This window comes from Melozone crissalis, unplaced genomic scaffold (assembly GCF_028551555.1).
Source record: "Melozone crissalis strain CALT ecotype California unplaced genomic scaffold, PUWL_Pcris_2 ptg000041l_1, whole genome shotgun sequence".
Taxonomy (NCBI): Eukaryota; Metazoa; Chordata; class Aves; order Passeriformes; family Passerellidae; genus Melozone; species Melozone crissalis.
Genome location: NW_026535819.1, coordinates 11,023,975 through 11,039,313, shown reverse-complemented (window position 1 = coordinate 11,039,313; position 15,339 = coordinate 11,023,975). Strand labels below are relative to the sequence as shown.

The following is a 15,339-nucleotide window of genomic DNA, read 5'->3' as shown; positions in this document are numbered from 1 at the left end:
GCCAGCAGCTTGGAACACTCACAGTCTGATATGGGAGTCCAGAGGTCAAAATTACTCTTCCTTCCTGTCGGGCAATCTGGAAAAAACAGTAAAAATCCAAATGAGCAGGAGCTGAAGTTACACTGAGTTCAGGCTTTGCTTGCAGTCACAGAAGAGAGGAGGTGAACTGGAGATATTGAGTGTTTCTCTTACTGTCAGTCCACACCTGGCCAAGAGTTCCTGATAGCAACAGCAGCTCCCGGGTATGGCTCACCCCTTGTCCCCTCCCTGCCAATCCCTGCCTCATCTCCCATGTGCTGCTGGTGCATCTGTACCACAGATGGCCCAGGGAACCATTCCACCTTGAAATAATTCTATACAAAAACAATCTTTTATTTTTTTCCCTTAACCCTTCCCTTATTTCTATTTCCCTAGTCCAGGTCACAAAGAAGGAAACAGTTCTACTGCACAGGGAGAAAAGGAGAAAAACCTAAGCAGGTAATTCTAGAAAAAAATGTACCATGAAATGTGTCTGCAAACTTCATACCTTTAACAAAACTGCTCCTTAGAGAAGGAGGGTGTTATTGTCCTGGCAACCCAACACACAGGAACTCTGCACCTTTCCAGGCTGCAGGAAACATCTCCGGAAGAGTTTATCACCTCCCGACTTGGAATCCTGGGCTTTTGTCAGAGTCCTTCAAGTGGAAGGTGTGTGCTGGGTTCCCAGGGAGCCATCGGTGCCCTGCTGGCCTTCCCCGGGCTCGGGGACACGCACAGGGGGCGCTGCCAGGGGGAGGCACCGACTCTGGAGCTGCAGGGGTGAGGTGGGACTGACCCTCCTCCACACGACTGAATGACACCCTCCCTGCCACCCCTCACCCTCCTGCAGGAGGGACAGACTCATGGCTGCAGCAGTAGGAGGCCTCACAAGGATTCCCATGTGAACCAGGACTCAGCTCTGATCCTGCTGACAAGAGATCAGTGCTTTGAAGTAGGCACAAGGTTATTTCTCTTCTCTGGCTTGGATTCTGTTAGAAGGCCTCATGTTTTTCACTGACTCCAGATGTGTGTCATGGAGGTCTCTCATCTGGTTCAGAGTGCAGCAGCTCTGTCTGGATCCCTCTCTACCCTTGGCAGGAAGACACATTTGGGATCAGAGTCCTGCTGCACTTCCCAGAGAGACACCAGCGAGCACAGCCAGGGAACACCAGACAAACCAAGCACAACTTTTAAGCTCTGTCTTGGGAGTCATTCTCTTAAGACTCACTGAACCTACGGCAACAGGAAACAAGGGGCAGAAGGCTCTGAAGGCCCTGTGCAGGCAGTTAAACAACCTGGTTTTTCCTTTTTTTCCTCTTCCTGAGCTTTCAGGTATCTGCTTCCCTCCTTTAGTTGTGAAGTCACTCTTTGGCTGAAAATTCTGCACTGAGAAAGTGATTGGCAACAACTTCTAAAACATCTTTCTACAGGCAAAATTACTGGATTTCTTTCAAAATCAACCCTCTCTCACTCAATAAAGGAAAAAAACCTCTAAGAACAGGAGCCTTGAAGGAGCAGCACAGACACCCCATGCAGTCCTGCTGCTGAGCAGCCACCACAGCACCCTTGGGGCACGGTAGTGAGGGAGGTCTGGCAAGGAAACAGGAAAAGGTCACCACAGGGATTTGCCAGCAAGGGAAAAGGGATGTGAAATTTCTCCAGACCCATGTTTGCTTCAGGGTAAGTCTGAGGATTTCACAGCTGGAACACTCCATTCCGACTTTCTGCATCCAGGGTTAATTAGTTCAAGCTTGATAAATCCCCTTATCTAAATGGCTCTGCAGAGACAGGCAAAGAACATCAAATAAAAAGGAGAAAAGCAATAACTCTTCCAACATGTTTTTCTGCCTCTGGAACAACGACTGGGAGAAGCACACAGAGCCAGAAAAGCCATGTGATAGCACACATCTGACTGAGACCACAGAGGGTATGTGCTGGAGAAAAGGGCACAATTCCTTCTTTTTCTGCAAAAGCAACAAGGGAAGGCAGCACTGGGACCATGGGGGGGATGTGTGGTCAGGGATGCAAATGAGAGGAAAAGAACACCCAGGGCAGCATTTTGGCATGGGTGTCAGGGACCTGTGCTCTAGCCCAAGTGCTTCAGAGAGGGCATTGGCCTCAGTTTCACAATCTATTACAAAGATAATATCAACTTCCTCTGGAAAAGGCTCAGGCCTTCTGGACAGAAAGCACTCCCTAATCTGTTGGTATTACTGATTATCCCTTAACGTGTCTGTCTGTTCAGCCAACTTGCATCCTGCAGAAATGAATGAACCCATACGAATTACTGTCAGAGAGACCTGCAAGGGCAATGACTGAGGAGAGAGGGCAGAGAGAGACCCTTTGTTTCCAAGCCAGCACCAGCAGCAGGATGATTCCTGACAATCTAAAGCGTCCTGAACCAAGGCCAAAGGAGGTTCCAAAAAACAGCAACACAAGGCTGTGCATTTGTAAGTTAAACTTTGCCAAGTCTGTGCAAGACACATGTTGGGCAATGCCACATGTCCTTGGAGAGGCAAACTGCAGCGCAGGAAAAGCTGTGTTCCCCTTGCAGTGATCCTGAGCCCGGGCCAGCAAGGCCCCGCTTCAGACCAAGGGAGAGCACAGAAAGTGTCTGCCCCAGGATATGTGCTGGGAAAGCACCCAGACAAGGATCTGCTAGAGAAGGAGATCACAAAACCCAGTCCAAACCCAGGGGCCCTCCCTGTAATCCCAGGCTCTTTTAAAAGAGACAGTAAACCAAGAGCTTAACAGCTCCGAGCACACTCAGTCCAGCTCTCCCAGTATTGCAACCCTAATCTTGTCTTCAGCATTCCTGAAAAGTATAAATTGCACAGAGTTATCACATGGTTTTGTAACGTGGCCTTAAATGTCACACCAAAACCATCCACCCAGTTTTCTCTGTGCAGATCCATTTGTATCAAGGTCTCCAATGAAAGATCTTCTCCTCCTGCTGACCCAACATCAAAAGCCAAGTCTTGATCTTAAAAGCAACACAGCTCTTCATCTGCCCTCTCTGAATTTAGCTTCCCATCAGACTAAAAAGACCAGCAAACCTGGAGAATGTCACCTACATCAAAAATATGGAAAAAGCCAGTCAAAGCTGAGACAAGATCCAAGATTAGATTCCCCCATTAGGTGAAGATCTGCTCACTTCAGGATTAAAATCCCTTTTGTGTCACCTGGCTCCAAATTAGTCTAGGGCAATTTAGATCTGGGTGCACAATGCTCTATCTGGCTCCTGAGATCCATCCAGCCTGGCCCTTCACTGCAACTTGCTGGTTCACCTGGAGCTTTGGAGGGTAGGTGTAACCTTGCAAGGGAACCTTCCACAGCACAGGAGCCTCAGGAAGCCAGTTTTACCTGCCTTCTGGTTATTAGCATACTTCAAAAGATACCAGGTTTACCTTAGCATCAGATTATCCTTAGAGATGAGGATGATTTTGAAGACCAAGAGAAAGTCCATTCAAAAAATAAAGTAAACCAACCCAGAACACAACTGAAGCAGCTTTGAGATTCCACTGAGTCTCTTATTAGAAACCTAAGAGACTATGAACATTTTCTTAAAACCTTTTGCTCTGCCCCCAAGGTACAACATTGCAGGAGCTACTGTAGTCACTCAGGCTGCTGGATGATCCTGTAAGGTTGGTGTGAGAAGGATCCCACTGCTTTGCCTGATTCTCCAAAATTGCAGAGAAAACAGGAGCATCCACTTTTCCATCTCCTTCCAATTATCTGGAAAACCCAAAAGATAGGTTTAAGATTCTCTGCAAAGAGAAGTTTGGAGAAGACAAGATGGAATCATAGAATAGTTTGGTTTTGAAGGGATCTTGAAAAGGTCATCTTGTCCCAGCTGCCCTGCAGTGAGCAGGGACATCTTCAAGTGGGTCAGGCTGCTCAGAGCCTCCATCCAACCTGACCAGGAATTTTCCAGGGATGGGCCATGAAGGAACACAACAGTCACAGGGCATAATTTTAAGTAAATAAACTTGTATTAATTGCAAATAACACATTGCTAGTAGGAGTAAGTGCAAAGGCAAAGTATGGATCACCCAAAACTGGCACCTGCACACTCAGAACCTGCTGCATCCCAGAGATGGAATCTCTACATTCTTTACCCCGTGGACTGCCTGGAGCTGGAGCCAGAGTCCCTGGGGAGGAGTGGCTGGATGCACACAGCCCTTTGTCAGAGGCCACACAGCAGAGAGCCAGGCTGGGGCCAGCCTGGGCCACTGTGAAGCCCTGCAAAGGCCCTGCCCGAGGGGCAGTGAGCAGTGCTGCCGTCCAGGACTGCTGGGGACAGCACACGGTGGGTCCCACCAGCTCTCAGTGCACAGGCTGCAAAAATTCTCAGATAAAAGAGCTTGTCCAGCACATCTGGAACTAATTCCAGCCCCAGCTGCAGACCTGCTGTGCCACACAGGTGTGTGCAGGTGCTACAGCAGGTAGGACAGCAGGGTAATATGGGAAAAACAGCACGGCCACCCCACTGAGTGAGAGGGCTTAATAAAACCACCCCCACTGCATCTGTAAGGATAGCCTGTGAGTTCTTTGCCTTTCACATGAGGATAGATTAAACCAGAGACATTTTCAGTATGAATTTCTACTGGTTTTCCATTTTTAAAGATTTTCTGTATCTGCACTTATGACAGGCAACTTTAATCAGTCACTTCTCCGGCCAAGTCCTAATTAAATGGCATCATTAAATCAGAGACTGCAAGCTGGTAGCATCTCACAGCACATAAACAGAACCACAGAATCACAGAATCATTAAGGCTGGGAAAGACCTCCCAGGTCATCAAGTCCAACCACAAACCCAGTACTGCCAACTCCACCACTAACTCTGGTCAGTCAGAGGGGATCCAGTGGATCGTGGTGCCAGAGGCCCTGCTCTCACACCTCTCCAGGTCTGGCATGACAAACTCACCATGACAAGTCCAAGATAAAATATTGAGTCAATAACAGCAACACAACACAAAGCATAACACAGGACAAGGGTTTGACATCCATGGGAATGGGGGTTGCCCAACCAGTTCCTGTATCATGTGCTAGCCTAAACAAAACAAAAAACAAACAAGCAAACTAACAAAAAATATAAATCCATAACTACCCAAGCACAGCTGAGGAAGTTCTCAGGCTTTTAAGCTTGATCCCAAATAACAGAGGGGGAAGGACCAGACCCATCTGCCCACCAATACCTGAAGGCACTTTAACAAAGAAAAGGAATGAGAACAATAAGGAGCAGATGCCAGGTGCTGCAGGAGTTCTTGGCACAAGGAGAAGTGTAGTATGACTGATAAATAATTTGAGTGAAGAGACTTTAATAAAGAGCAAACACTAATGCTGTACACTCTTAGGTGTCCCTAGTGACACCAGTTTGGGACTGTGCAGGGACAACACCCAAACCATCTATCTTGTACTCAGTGACCAGGATCCAAACCCTCTGCTGGCCTTTGCAATAACATTCCCAAGTTTTTGGGCGTAGGGTGGCCAACATTCAACTTTGATTCAATCAGGACCAGCCAGATATCAAACAGGGTAGGAGGAGTCTATTTTTATCTTTGATTATCCAAGCCCAGATCAAAGGCTCTGCAATACAGTAACACTCCAAGGCCTTTTGATAGTGAAAGGATGTTTGTCCAGTCACCATAGAGAAAGCAATGTCAAACATCCTGTCCATGGCACGATAAGGGATGGGGATGAGAAGTGGAGATGGAGCTCTGGGGGGAGGCACTGAGAACTGGTTTGTTTAAATAACTTGTGCAAGTTTGGCAGGGAGGAGATATTAATTATTTCTGCAGAAGTCAGAGCCTGCCCCGGATTCTGACCAAGCAGACATCTGAAGAGGAAACATCCTGCACACCAGGCTGGGTGATCCATGCACATTTGATAGCACACACTGTGTGGCCTGGATATCTCTCTTGACTGCCTCGAAGGCAGGGAGGTCCTCTGGGAGACCTGGACAAATAAGAAAGCTGAGCAATCACCAACCAGATGAAGTTCAACAAGGGAAAGTGACAGATTCTGCACCTGGGATGGAGCAACTCTGGATATACAAACAGACTGGGGAATGAGATGCTGGAGAAGAGCGTCACAAGAAGGAACCTGGGAGTCCTGGTTGACAGAAAGTTGAATGTGATTGAGCAGAGCCCTGGAGCCAGGAGGGACATTTGTGTCCTGGGGGCATCATGTGGTGGTCAAGGGAGGGGATTGTCCCACTCTGCTCTGGGCTGGGGTGGCCTCACCTCGAGCCCTGATGGCAGTTTTGGGCACCACAAAGTAAGAAAGACATTAGGCCATTAGAGAGTTTCCAAAGGAGGGGAACGAAGATGGTGAAGGGGCTTGAGGAGAAGCTGTATGAGAAGTGGCTGAGACTTGGTCTGTTCAGCCTGGAGGAGACCGAGGGGAGACCTCATTGCAGCTACAACTTCCTGGTGAGGGGAAAAGGAGGGGCAGACACTGATCTCTGCTCTCTGCAACCAGGGACAGAACCTGAGAGAACGGCATGAAGTTGTGCCAGGGCAGGCTCAGGCTGGAGCTCAGGGCAAGGCTCTGCCCCCAGAGGGTGCTGGCACTGCCCAGGCTGCCCAGGGAATGGGCACGGCCCCGAGGCTGCCAGAGCTCCAGGAGCCTTTGGGCAGCGCTGCCAGGGGTGCCCAGGGTGGGGCTGCTGGGGGGGCTGGGCAGGGACAGGAGCTGTTCTCAATGATCCTTGTGGGTCCTTTCCAGCTCAGGGGATTCTGTGACTCTGTGATCTGCACTCCTGGGATGGCAGAAATGTGTCTGAAATGAAGCAGCATTTGTCTCTCATCCAGTAGGCAGAGGGGCAGTTATTATGGGAGCCCACAGCAGTACTCATGGTCCCCTCTTCCTTTCCCAAACACCACTGCAAGTTGTCTCTGATCACCTTTGAGTCATCTCACAAGGCCAGCCAGGATGTTACATGGCCACTGATTAAGGACATTCTCCCTTCTGTATTGAACAGCCATCTTTGGATTATGGGTCTGCCCAACTGAACTGGAGACAAGGCAGACAAGTACCTTCCCTGTAAGCCCAAACTGGAGTGCACTAGAAATCTAAGTGAATGTTGGCTCCTTTCACTGACTTTTGTCTTGTTGCAAGCACACACATGACTTGGTCACGTCTTTGGGGTTGGAGATGATTGTTAAGGCCCCTTCAAAGCCAAAACAAACCATTCTGTGATTCTATGATCTTTACCCTTCCCTTGTGTTCTTCTCATGACTTGAATTGCCCCAGCTGCCAATGACACAGACAGACACACATAAGAGTGAGACACACATAAGAGTGAGACACACGTGAGAGTGAGATCATAGCAGTCTCTGCTCCCCTCCTCTCTCCTGGAAGTGGAGAACCAAGGCTGCCCACCACTGCAGGGACCAGCTGATTCCAGCTGCCAGTGCTCAGGGTGACCCATAGAGCTGGGAATCAGCCCAGGGATGGAAGGAGGGACCCATGGGGCAGCTCCTGCAGCCTGAGCACCAGTGCAGCTTCCCAGTGAGCCCCATCGTGTCCCCATGGACATGGGAGCTTTGACTCACCTCAGCAGCTTTCCTGTGGTCATCCTCATTGTCCAGCAGCCGCACATCCACGCCCAGGCAGCGCAGGTAGCGCCCCAGGCCCTGCAGCATGTTGTCACAGACCACACTGAACTCCTGGGGGGAGATAGGGGCAGGGGGGCGTGAGGGCTCTGTTCTGGGTCCTTGGAATTCCTAGAGAAAGGCAGGACATCCATAAGGAGCAGAAGTCTGATTCCCAGTACATTTGTGTTTTTGCTCCCTGCATTAGTTCACCCACCATGGCACATCCAACTGCCTCCTTCCGCCTGTGTCACCACCTCCCCATGCTCTGCAGCACCTCTAGATCCTCCTTCCCATCCTTTCCACATTCCACCTAGGCAGGGGGCAGAACATGATGGGGCTAATTCTGAATTCACCATTCTCTCACTGACCAGCTGGCCACCTGATCCAGGGACCTGCAGCCTTTCCCTGGAGAAGTGCCAGCCTGGCCTCCAGGGCTCTGCACAGACATTCATCGTCAAGAAATCACAGAAACATAGCCAAGGCTGTTGTTCCCCTAAATTAGTCTGCAATTAATAAACACGTGCCAAAGCTATGATTTGGGACAGACAGAGGGAGAAACAGGTAGACAAAGCAAGCACGTCAACTCTGTTATCTTTGGAAGGTTAAAAATAGGCAGTGCCTGCATTCTGTTTGTTTTATTTCAAATGTCTGCTGCTGAGGGAGTTCCTGCACTTGGAGGACTTTGGCTTTGGGAGGCTCCCAGAAGTACAATAGCTAAATTCATGGAGAAGGGAAGTTATTAAGGAACTTCCAATGTCCAGCTTTTGACTCTGGGAACTTGAATCAGCTGGGATGACTGAAGGACACTGCCAGCAGCTATGCAGGGAGCCAGCACTGCAGATCAGCTCTGCAGGAGCTGGCCCCAAGCTGGGAATGCTGTGGCACACCAGGCAGCTCCACCTGGGCTCTCCATGGGAACCAGCTCACGTCCAGGAGCAACCCTGGTGTGATGCTGCAGTTCCCAGCAGCTGGTCCCTGCAGCCAGGGCTCTGCAGCACTGGGCAGACTGGGCTGTCACCAGTTCCTGCAGGACCCTGGTCGATGCAGCTGTGACACCAGAACACGGTGACAGGGAATGGAGCTGCCCCCTGAAGCTGAGGCAGCTGGACATGCTGCCCCTGGCTGCTGCTGCTGTTCAAACAGATGTGCAGGAGCTGCAGCTGGCTCTCAGCCAGTGTTTATCCAGTGGCCAGCACTGTCATACGGAGCTTTTTTCTCACATTTCATGCCAGCAGAGAGCACAAAGCTTATAAAGGAGAACAGAGTCATTAGCCCCACTTCAGACAAGGAAACACTGGGAAAGACAGCTTAGAGTCCTGCTGGATGCAGTCAGGACAAGTCTGCTTTTTTTGGCATCCCAGTCCAGGTTTTACCAACTGCCTCTGGCTGACAAATCTGACTGTACAGAGCACAAAGATGACCTGCGGGTTTCCAAGGTGACTGAAGCCTGGAGTGCTCACTTTTCCCACCTCTGCAGCAGCCACCCAGCTCTGCTGGAACACACAACATTCCCATAAATGCAATGCTCAGGGAGCAGCTCCGTGTTCTCCTGCCTGCCGAAGGCCAAGGGATGCTGCACATTTACACACAGGTGGACACAGTCAGCAGCATCTCAGCCCAGCCACAGAAAGGGCACTGACTTCAGGAGCTCCACACACACCTGGGGCTCCTCAGGATACACAGATACACACGGTGGGTCTTCTCAGGCAATAAAAAAATGGGATTTGTGCCAAGGTTTCCAAAGGTGTACAAACCACTGAATGGTTCCATTTAAAATGTAAAACGTTCTTCCTGAGAGGCATCAGTCACATTTCAAGACACTTAAGCAGAGTTGCACAGCTCTGGGGGAGTATTAAGGCTCTGCCACAGGACAAACTTCTGGGAGAGGCTTCTCATGGAATGTGGTGGTGGGCAGGGAGGCAGAGACAAGCCTTCAGCAGAAAGGCATTTTTGATGGATCATTTGCTTTTAACTTTGCAGACTTCTACTCCAGACACAATAAAGGAGATATTCCCAATGTGAAAGCAAGGTGTGGAAGCTCAGTAAAAAGGAAAAGTAAGGAAGTAAGAGTTTTGAAACCTTGGCCACAGAATCCAAACCCAAAATGTGGAAGGAGCATTTCCACGAGCAAGGCTCACTGGGCTTAGCACAAAGATCTGCACCCACACTGTGCAAAGAAAGTGAACCTCAAAGAGCAGGGAAAGCTAGACCCAGGCAGGCCAAGGAGAGAGCAGAGTGTCCTGGGAGGGAGGGGTAAGGAGGATGTTTGCTGCAAGAGTCCTGAGAACAGCCATGCCCAGTGAATGGTGTGACTGAGAGCAGCAGCGTGTGATTTGCAGGGGTCTTGAGCAACAAGCAGCTCTTTGAAGATGTTTACAAACCTGTCCAGAAGGTGATGGTGCTTCTTGTTTATTCAGCTGCTTCTTTGCCCTGGGTTTTTTGCTCTGTTTTCCCACCAGACTCTCTGTCAGGTCTGAACCCAGACCAAAGCTCTCAGGGTCCTTGCAGAGCCTCTCATAGATCTCCAGCAAGCAGTAGGCATCTGAGGCTGCAGGGAAGAGAATGTGAGCCTCAGCTCATATGAGGCTCATTCAAAAGTAAACCAGAGGCTTTCCTAAGGCAAGGAAGGGCCCCCACCTTTGTAAAAGCCACTGTGAACGACTATGAAGCTGCAACTCCCTCAGGTCATACCCTCAAGCTCCAGGACTGACTCACTGAGCATCACAGCTGAACCCAGTCACAGGGAGTCAAAGCAACAGTTCCTAAAGACAGGCTCTGCCATCTCCACTCCAACCCAGTAACCCAATGTAAACTGCAGTGTGGCTCTTCCAACCACCACCAGGTAGCCCCAGCCAGCCCCCATTCCTCACCATTGTCCCCAAGCCTGCCCACAGCTCCTTATCACTCCTCTTGACAGGAAGGGAGCTTCCCCAGGAATGCAATATCTGAGCAGGTGCTGCCCGAGCTGTTTGCAATCACCTGCCCACACTCAGTGCCCTGTGCTGCTGCTCCCTGCAACGGCAACAGGAGAACTCTCCCAGCCAGTCTGACAAGTCCCAGTGATTAACTTTTGTGAGAACTGTGTCAGCTTCAAGGATACTCGAATTTAACAAAGGGCTGGTTTGCATCAGCAGACTGTCCTTTGATGCACCAGGAAAAGATTTAGACCCAGACTTCTGACTCTGGGGTAATCAGCAATAAACTCTATGGGTCCCTCCATAGCCCTGAGTCTGTGCTGCAGTTTCTGACACATCTGCCCATTTCAAACCCGGCTCTAACAAGCACCTCACTGTGACAAATGAACACGGCATTTGTTTCCCAGGAAGGCAGTGAAATGAGGCAGAAGGAAGTGGACTTTCCTCCTTGCAGTTATTGAGAGGAGTTTCCACTGAGGTGATGCTTCATCAGACAAAATCTGCAAAGCACAGGAATTCCTTCCTCAGGGAAATAATGAATCACTGGACAGTTTAAACTTCAACCATTAAAGTCATGTCCTCAAAAGGACAAACAAAACATGTGCTGACTCCTTTGAACAGGAACTAATCTGCAAAGCCATTTTCTTCCTCTGCTACTTAAAGACTTTCCTGGGGACAGAGCAGCCAAACACAGCCTGGCCTGGGCACCTGCAGCACCCAGCCAGGGCCAGACCTGCATAGAGGATCTGCTCCTCCCGGAGTGGCCTCTTCTCCCAGTTTGACAGCTGCTCTGTTTTATCCAGAGGCTTCCCCAGCACGTGCTGCACCAGGAGGCTGAGTCCCCTCTCCGGCTGCCTGACCCCTCTCTCCTCGTGGCTGTGCTCCGGGGACAGTCCATCGACCTTCCGGCCGTCCTTCCCCCACTGCAGCTGATGGAAACACAAAGATACAAACCACCTGGTTAGGAAGCAGCTCCCAAACACCTCCTGCTCCAGCTGCTGGGGCCAGGCACAGCCCTATGACATCCATCTCGTGCCTGGCATATTGAACCCCAGCCCTCAGACAACGGCTGGGATGGCACGAGACAAACACGGCATTGGGTTATTTAACAAACACACTTGCTGGCGAGAAATCTCTTCCACAGCCAAGGAAGGGGGGAAAGGGCATTCTTGTACAGCCCTGCACCAGAGGCTCCTTAGGGGTCTGCAGGGTGCTCACCATGCTGGGGGCTCCTGGGCATCCACGCAATAAAGGACCAGCAGGGGCAGTTCAGCACCTTTCTCCTCCTAGTCCCAGTGGGAAAAGGCATTCCTGTGACACCCTGGGCAGCAGCCCTCTCTGCAGCTGCCATTTCTCAGCTTAAACTGAGGCAATGGCTGCTGGCAGCTATGTCAGCCATGAAGCACTTCCCAGGTTAAGCTATCAGTCCCAAAGATATGCTTCTCCTCAACCCACAGCCTCAAAAACTCTCTTACATTTTACCCATTAAAATGGTTGTACTGAACATTTTGTGGACTGCTGAAAGCTCCTGTGTGCAAATTCAGGGACAGCTGTGCTTCAGCTGACCAGAAATTCCTGTGCTGAACCCACCAGCAGCCCTCTTAGGAACATCAGAGTTCTGTACAAATAATTAACTCCACCATATCTGCTTCAATAATTCATGGCCTTGGAGTAGCAGAATTTCTACAAGAACTTCCTCTTCCTAAGTATAACTTGTGCTGAGAAACCTTGTCCTGGCTGAAAGGAGCTCAGTCTCCAAAAGCTTTTCACAGCTTCTATAAAGGCTATGAAAAAGCTGTCAGTAACATAAGCTTTAACATTTTAGTTGATGAAAACCAAATACTTCTGTCTTCCTTTACAGAATCCCAACACCTCAAACCATCTGGAGGAAATGGTCTCTTTACTCATGCAGCCATCTCCCTGCCAATCCAGGATGCAAACAGACAGTGCTGTGGATTCAGGACAGTTATCCACCAGCACATGCAGGAGACACCACTTCCCACATCTCCATGTGTTTATCCTTACTTGTTTGTCCACTGCAAGAAGATCCACCACACCTTGCATTTGCTTCTCTGTGTCTTTCAGAGCAGAACATGTGGCTGCAAGGCTGCTGAGGTCTCCAGACATCCCATAACCTGGAGACAAAAGAAGCCCAAATCACACAGGTAGGAAAACTCAAATCACACTTAATGCACTGCAGCTTCTTCCAGTTCAGAATCAAAATGCTGACAAAATATTTATAAGCATTGGTGGGAAGACTGTTCAAACAGGGAGCAAGACTGGGTCCTGTCTCTTCTGTTCCCAAGAGACACTCCTGCAGATCAAGGGAAAAGAGACGTGCATGAAAAATGCTGAGTTTAAGATCAACTTACTTAATATCTGGGAAAGGTATTTATGAATTTGCCTTTGAAATCCAGGTTTAGCAGCTTCTGATAAAAGCTTCCAAAAACCATGTATGGTAGTTCAGAGATCTTTGGTGTTCAGCACAGCAACTCTGGGACAGCACATCCTGACAGGTCTGCCCACCAGGATTACCTGAACCACTGAAGACTGGGTGTCAGCTGGGGATTAGTACAGAGCTAGCACAATCCCAAGTCTGAGTGTGCAAGTTATATCAGAAATCCTGGATCTGACCTGAAATGGGGACATACAATGGCATGGACCTGTGTCAGGGGATGGTCAGGCTGGAGCTCAGGGCAAGGTTCTGTCCCCAGAGGGTGCTGGCACTGCCCAGGCTGCCCAGGGAATGGGCACGGCCCCGAGGCTGCCAGAGCTCCAGGAGCCTTTGGGCAGCGCTGCCAGGGGTGCCCAGGGTGGGGCTGCTGGGGGGGCTGGGCAGGGACAGGGGCTGGGCTGGGGGATCCCTGTGGGTCTCTCCCAGCTCAGGATATTCTGTGATTCTGTGATCCTGTATTTCCATCACTCCCAGTTACACCAGTCACTGTTTCCTGGCCTGGAAGTGCCTGAACACTCAGGGCTACAAAAGCTGGTTCCATGGCAAGTGGATTTAGGGAATGACAACACCAAGAGGATCCAGGAATGACAAAGATGACAAAACAGGTGGTGTGAAGTCCCGAGATGGGGAAGAGAGGGGTGTTACCTAGTTTAGTGATGGCTGCATCTGAATAGAGCATCTGGATGAAATGGGGAAGCTTCTCCTTTTCCCCCTCAGCCTCAGCTTGCTCCAGGAGCCGTGGCAGGTCCAACAGGAACACCTCATCCTTCAGTGCAAGTTGCAGGAGGGCAACACGGGGCTTCCCCACCATGCCAAAGGAAGGCTTCCACTCCATGTCCACACCAACGACCTGCCCAGCCTGCAACACAGACACTTCCTGCACCCAGAGCCTGCCTGTGCTTGAGAGGAGCCTGCAGAATCTGTTCAGGACATGAACATTTCCTTCCCAGCACCTGCAGCTCTTTGTGCAAACTGCCATAGACACAGGGAACTCTCATAGCACCCGTGTCACCCACGGGGACCTTCCCTGGTACAATCCCTAACACCTTCCCCAAACCAGACCAGCCTAAAGGAGCAGCTGTTCTTGGCTTGGGGAGGTAGGCAGTGGATGGCAGTCCAGCTCTGTGTCTCAGCCTGGCATGTAGTTCCAGCTCCATGACCCTGCCAGGCCAATGCCAGGTAACACTCACCTGCAGCACCTTCTCCCAGCACCGCAGTGTCTCCTCCCATGTCTGCAGAAAGTGAATATTTTCCCGTGGAATAGGAAGCTGGTAATAGTCCTTCTTCTTACTGGCCTCACAATTATCTGCTTTTGTAACCTCCTCTACCCTGCACAGAATCAGATGCAACAGTTGGAAGCCATGGAAAGCCAGGAGGAAATCCTGGACTGGAACAAGAGGGTCAAGTTTTATTCCCCTTATTTTACCCTGACCCTCTTTTTCCCCATGACACTCAGCTCTTTCTCAGAGAAAAGAAACTAATCAAAGAGATCCAGCTCCCCTAGACAGATCACACATTTCCAGTTAGTCTCTTTCCCATAGAGACTTGAAATGGTTCATTATTTGGGAAACTATTAGTAACCTTATGTTTGGGAGGCTGTGTGCCCAGTTTTGCAGCAGAGCAGCTCTCCCTGCACAAACACTCTTTCCTGTGGGTTTGTGTGCATGGGGAAGTCAATATTTGTGTAAAATATTTAATGAAGGTGTGCAGCCTCAGGTCTCCTGGAATATTCTCACCTGCAAAGCTCAGGAGCCGTGTGTGGTGTGACCAGAGACAGATGATGTCATTTATATGCTGGTGCCACCTTGTTGTGTGCAGTGTGAACTCCTTCTGGGAACCTGTGGCTGTGTTACTCAACAGACTGGGCAGCCAGACTGTTTTATGGGGTTTCATGGCTCTGCCGACTTTATAGCAGCTACCACAGCCGGTATCATGACTGGGTGAGTAAACTGCAGTACAAAGGGGTTCATTAATCCATCCCAGCTCCTCATGCAGGGCAAGCACACCCTCACCTGCCTTTCCTCCACAGCAGGATTCCCACAGCACAGAGGTGTAGTGATGGGTTTTATCTCTGGGTGCACAGTCTGTGGCTCAGCCACATATCTGCAATCACCCCTTTGTGTTTTGAGGGCTTATCCCTCATGGAAAAACCTCCTGGCTCCCAACTGGCGGCTGCTGTGGTTTCAGGAGGGAGGAGGAGGAGGGCAGCTCTGGCAGTGCTTTGGATTGAGGCAGGAGCATGTCCAAGACAGACAAGAGTGCTCCATGTGCGGACCCTCTGGAGAAGTGTTTTGAGGGTGATTACATCTGTGTTGTATTTCCTGAGGTGACACAGAGCTTGAACAAGTGC

At 50.1% G+C, this 15,339-nt stretch overlaps 1 protein-coding gene across 6 annotated transcripts in view; it reads right to left on the bottom strand.

Moving 5' to 3' along the window:
* Positions 1-15,339, bottom strand: part of EXD3 (exonuclease 3'-5' domain containing 3) — a 263,639-nt gene that overhangs the window by 118,764 nt on the left and 129,536 nt on the right. For all 6 annotated transcript variants that reach the window (XR_008483587.1, XM_054283983.1, XM_054283982.1 and 3 more), the window contains 7 exons: positions 14,180-14,318; positions 13,635-13,848; positions 12,560-12,669; positions 11,268-11,463; positions 10,001-10,167; positions 7,578-7,748; positions 23-76 (listed from right to left, as the gene is read on the bottom strand). Coding sequence is in view for 5 of the 6 variants with exons in the window: in XM_054283983.1 (XP_054139958.1) it covers positions 23-76; positions 7,578-7,748; positions 10,001-10,167; positions 11,268-11,463; positions 12,560-12,669; positions 13,635-13,848; positions 14,180-14,318 (1,051 nt within the window). In the remaining variant the exon portion in view is untranslated. The remainder of the gene's footprint in view (positions 1-22; positions 77-7,577; positions 7,749-10,000; positions 10,168-11,267; positions 11,464-12,559; positions 12,670-13,634; positions 13,849-14,179; positions 14,319-15,339) is intronic.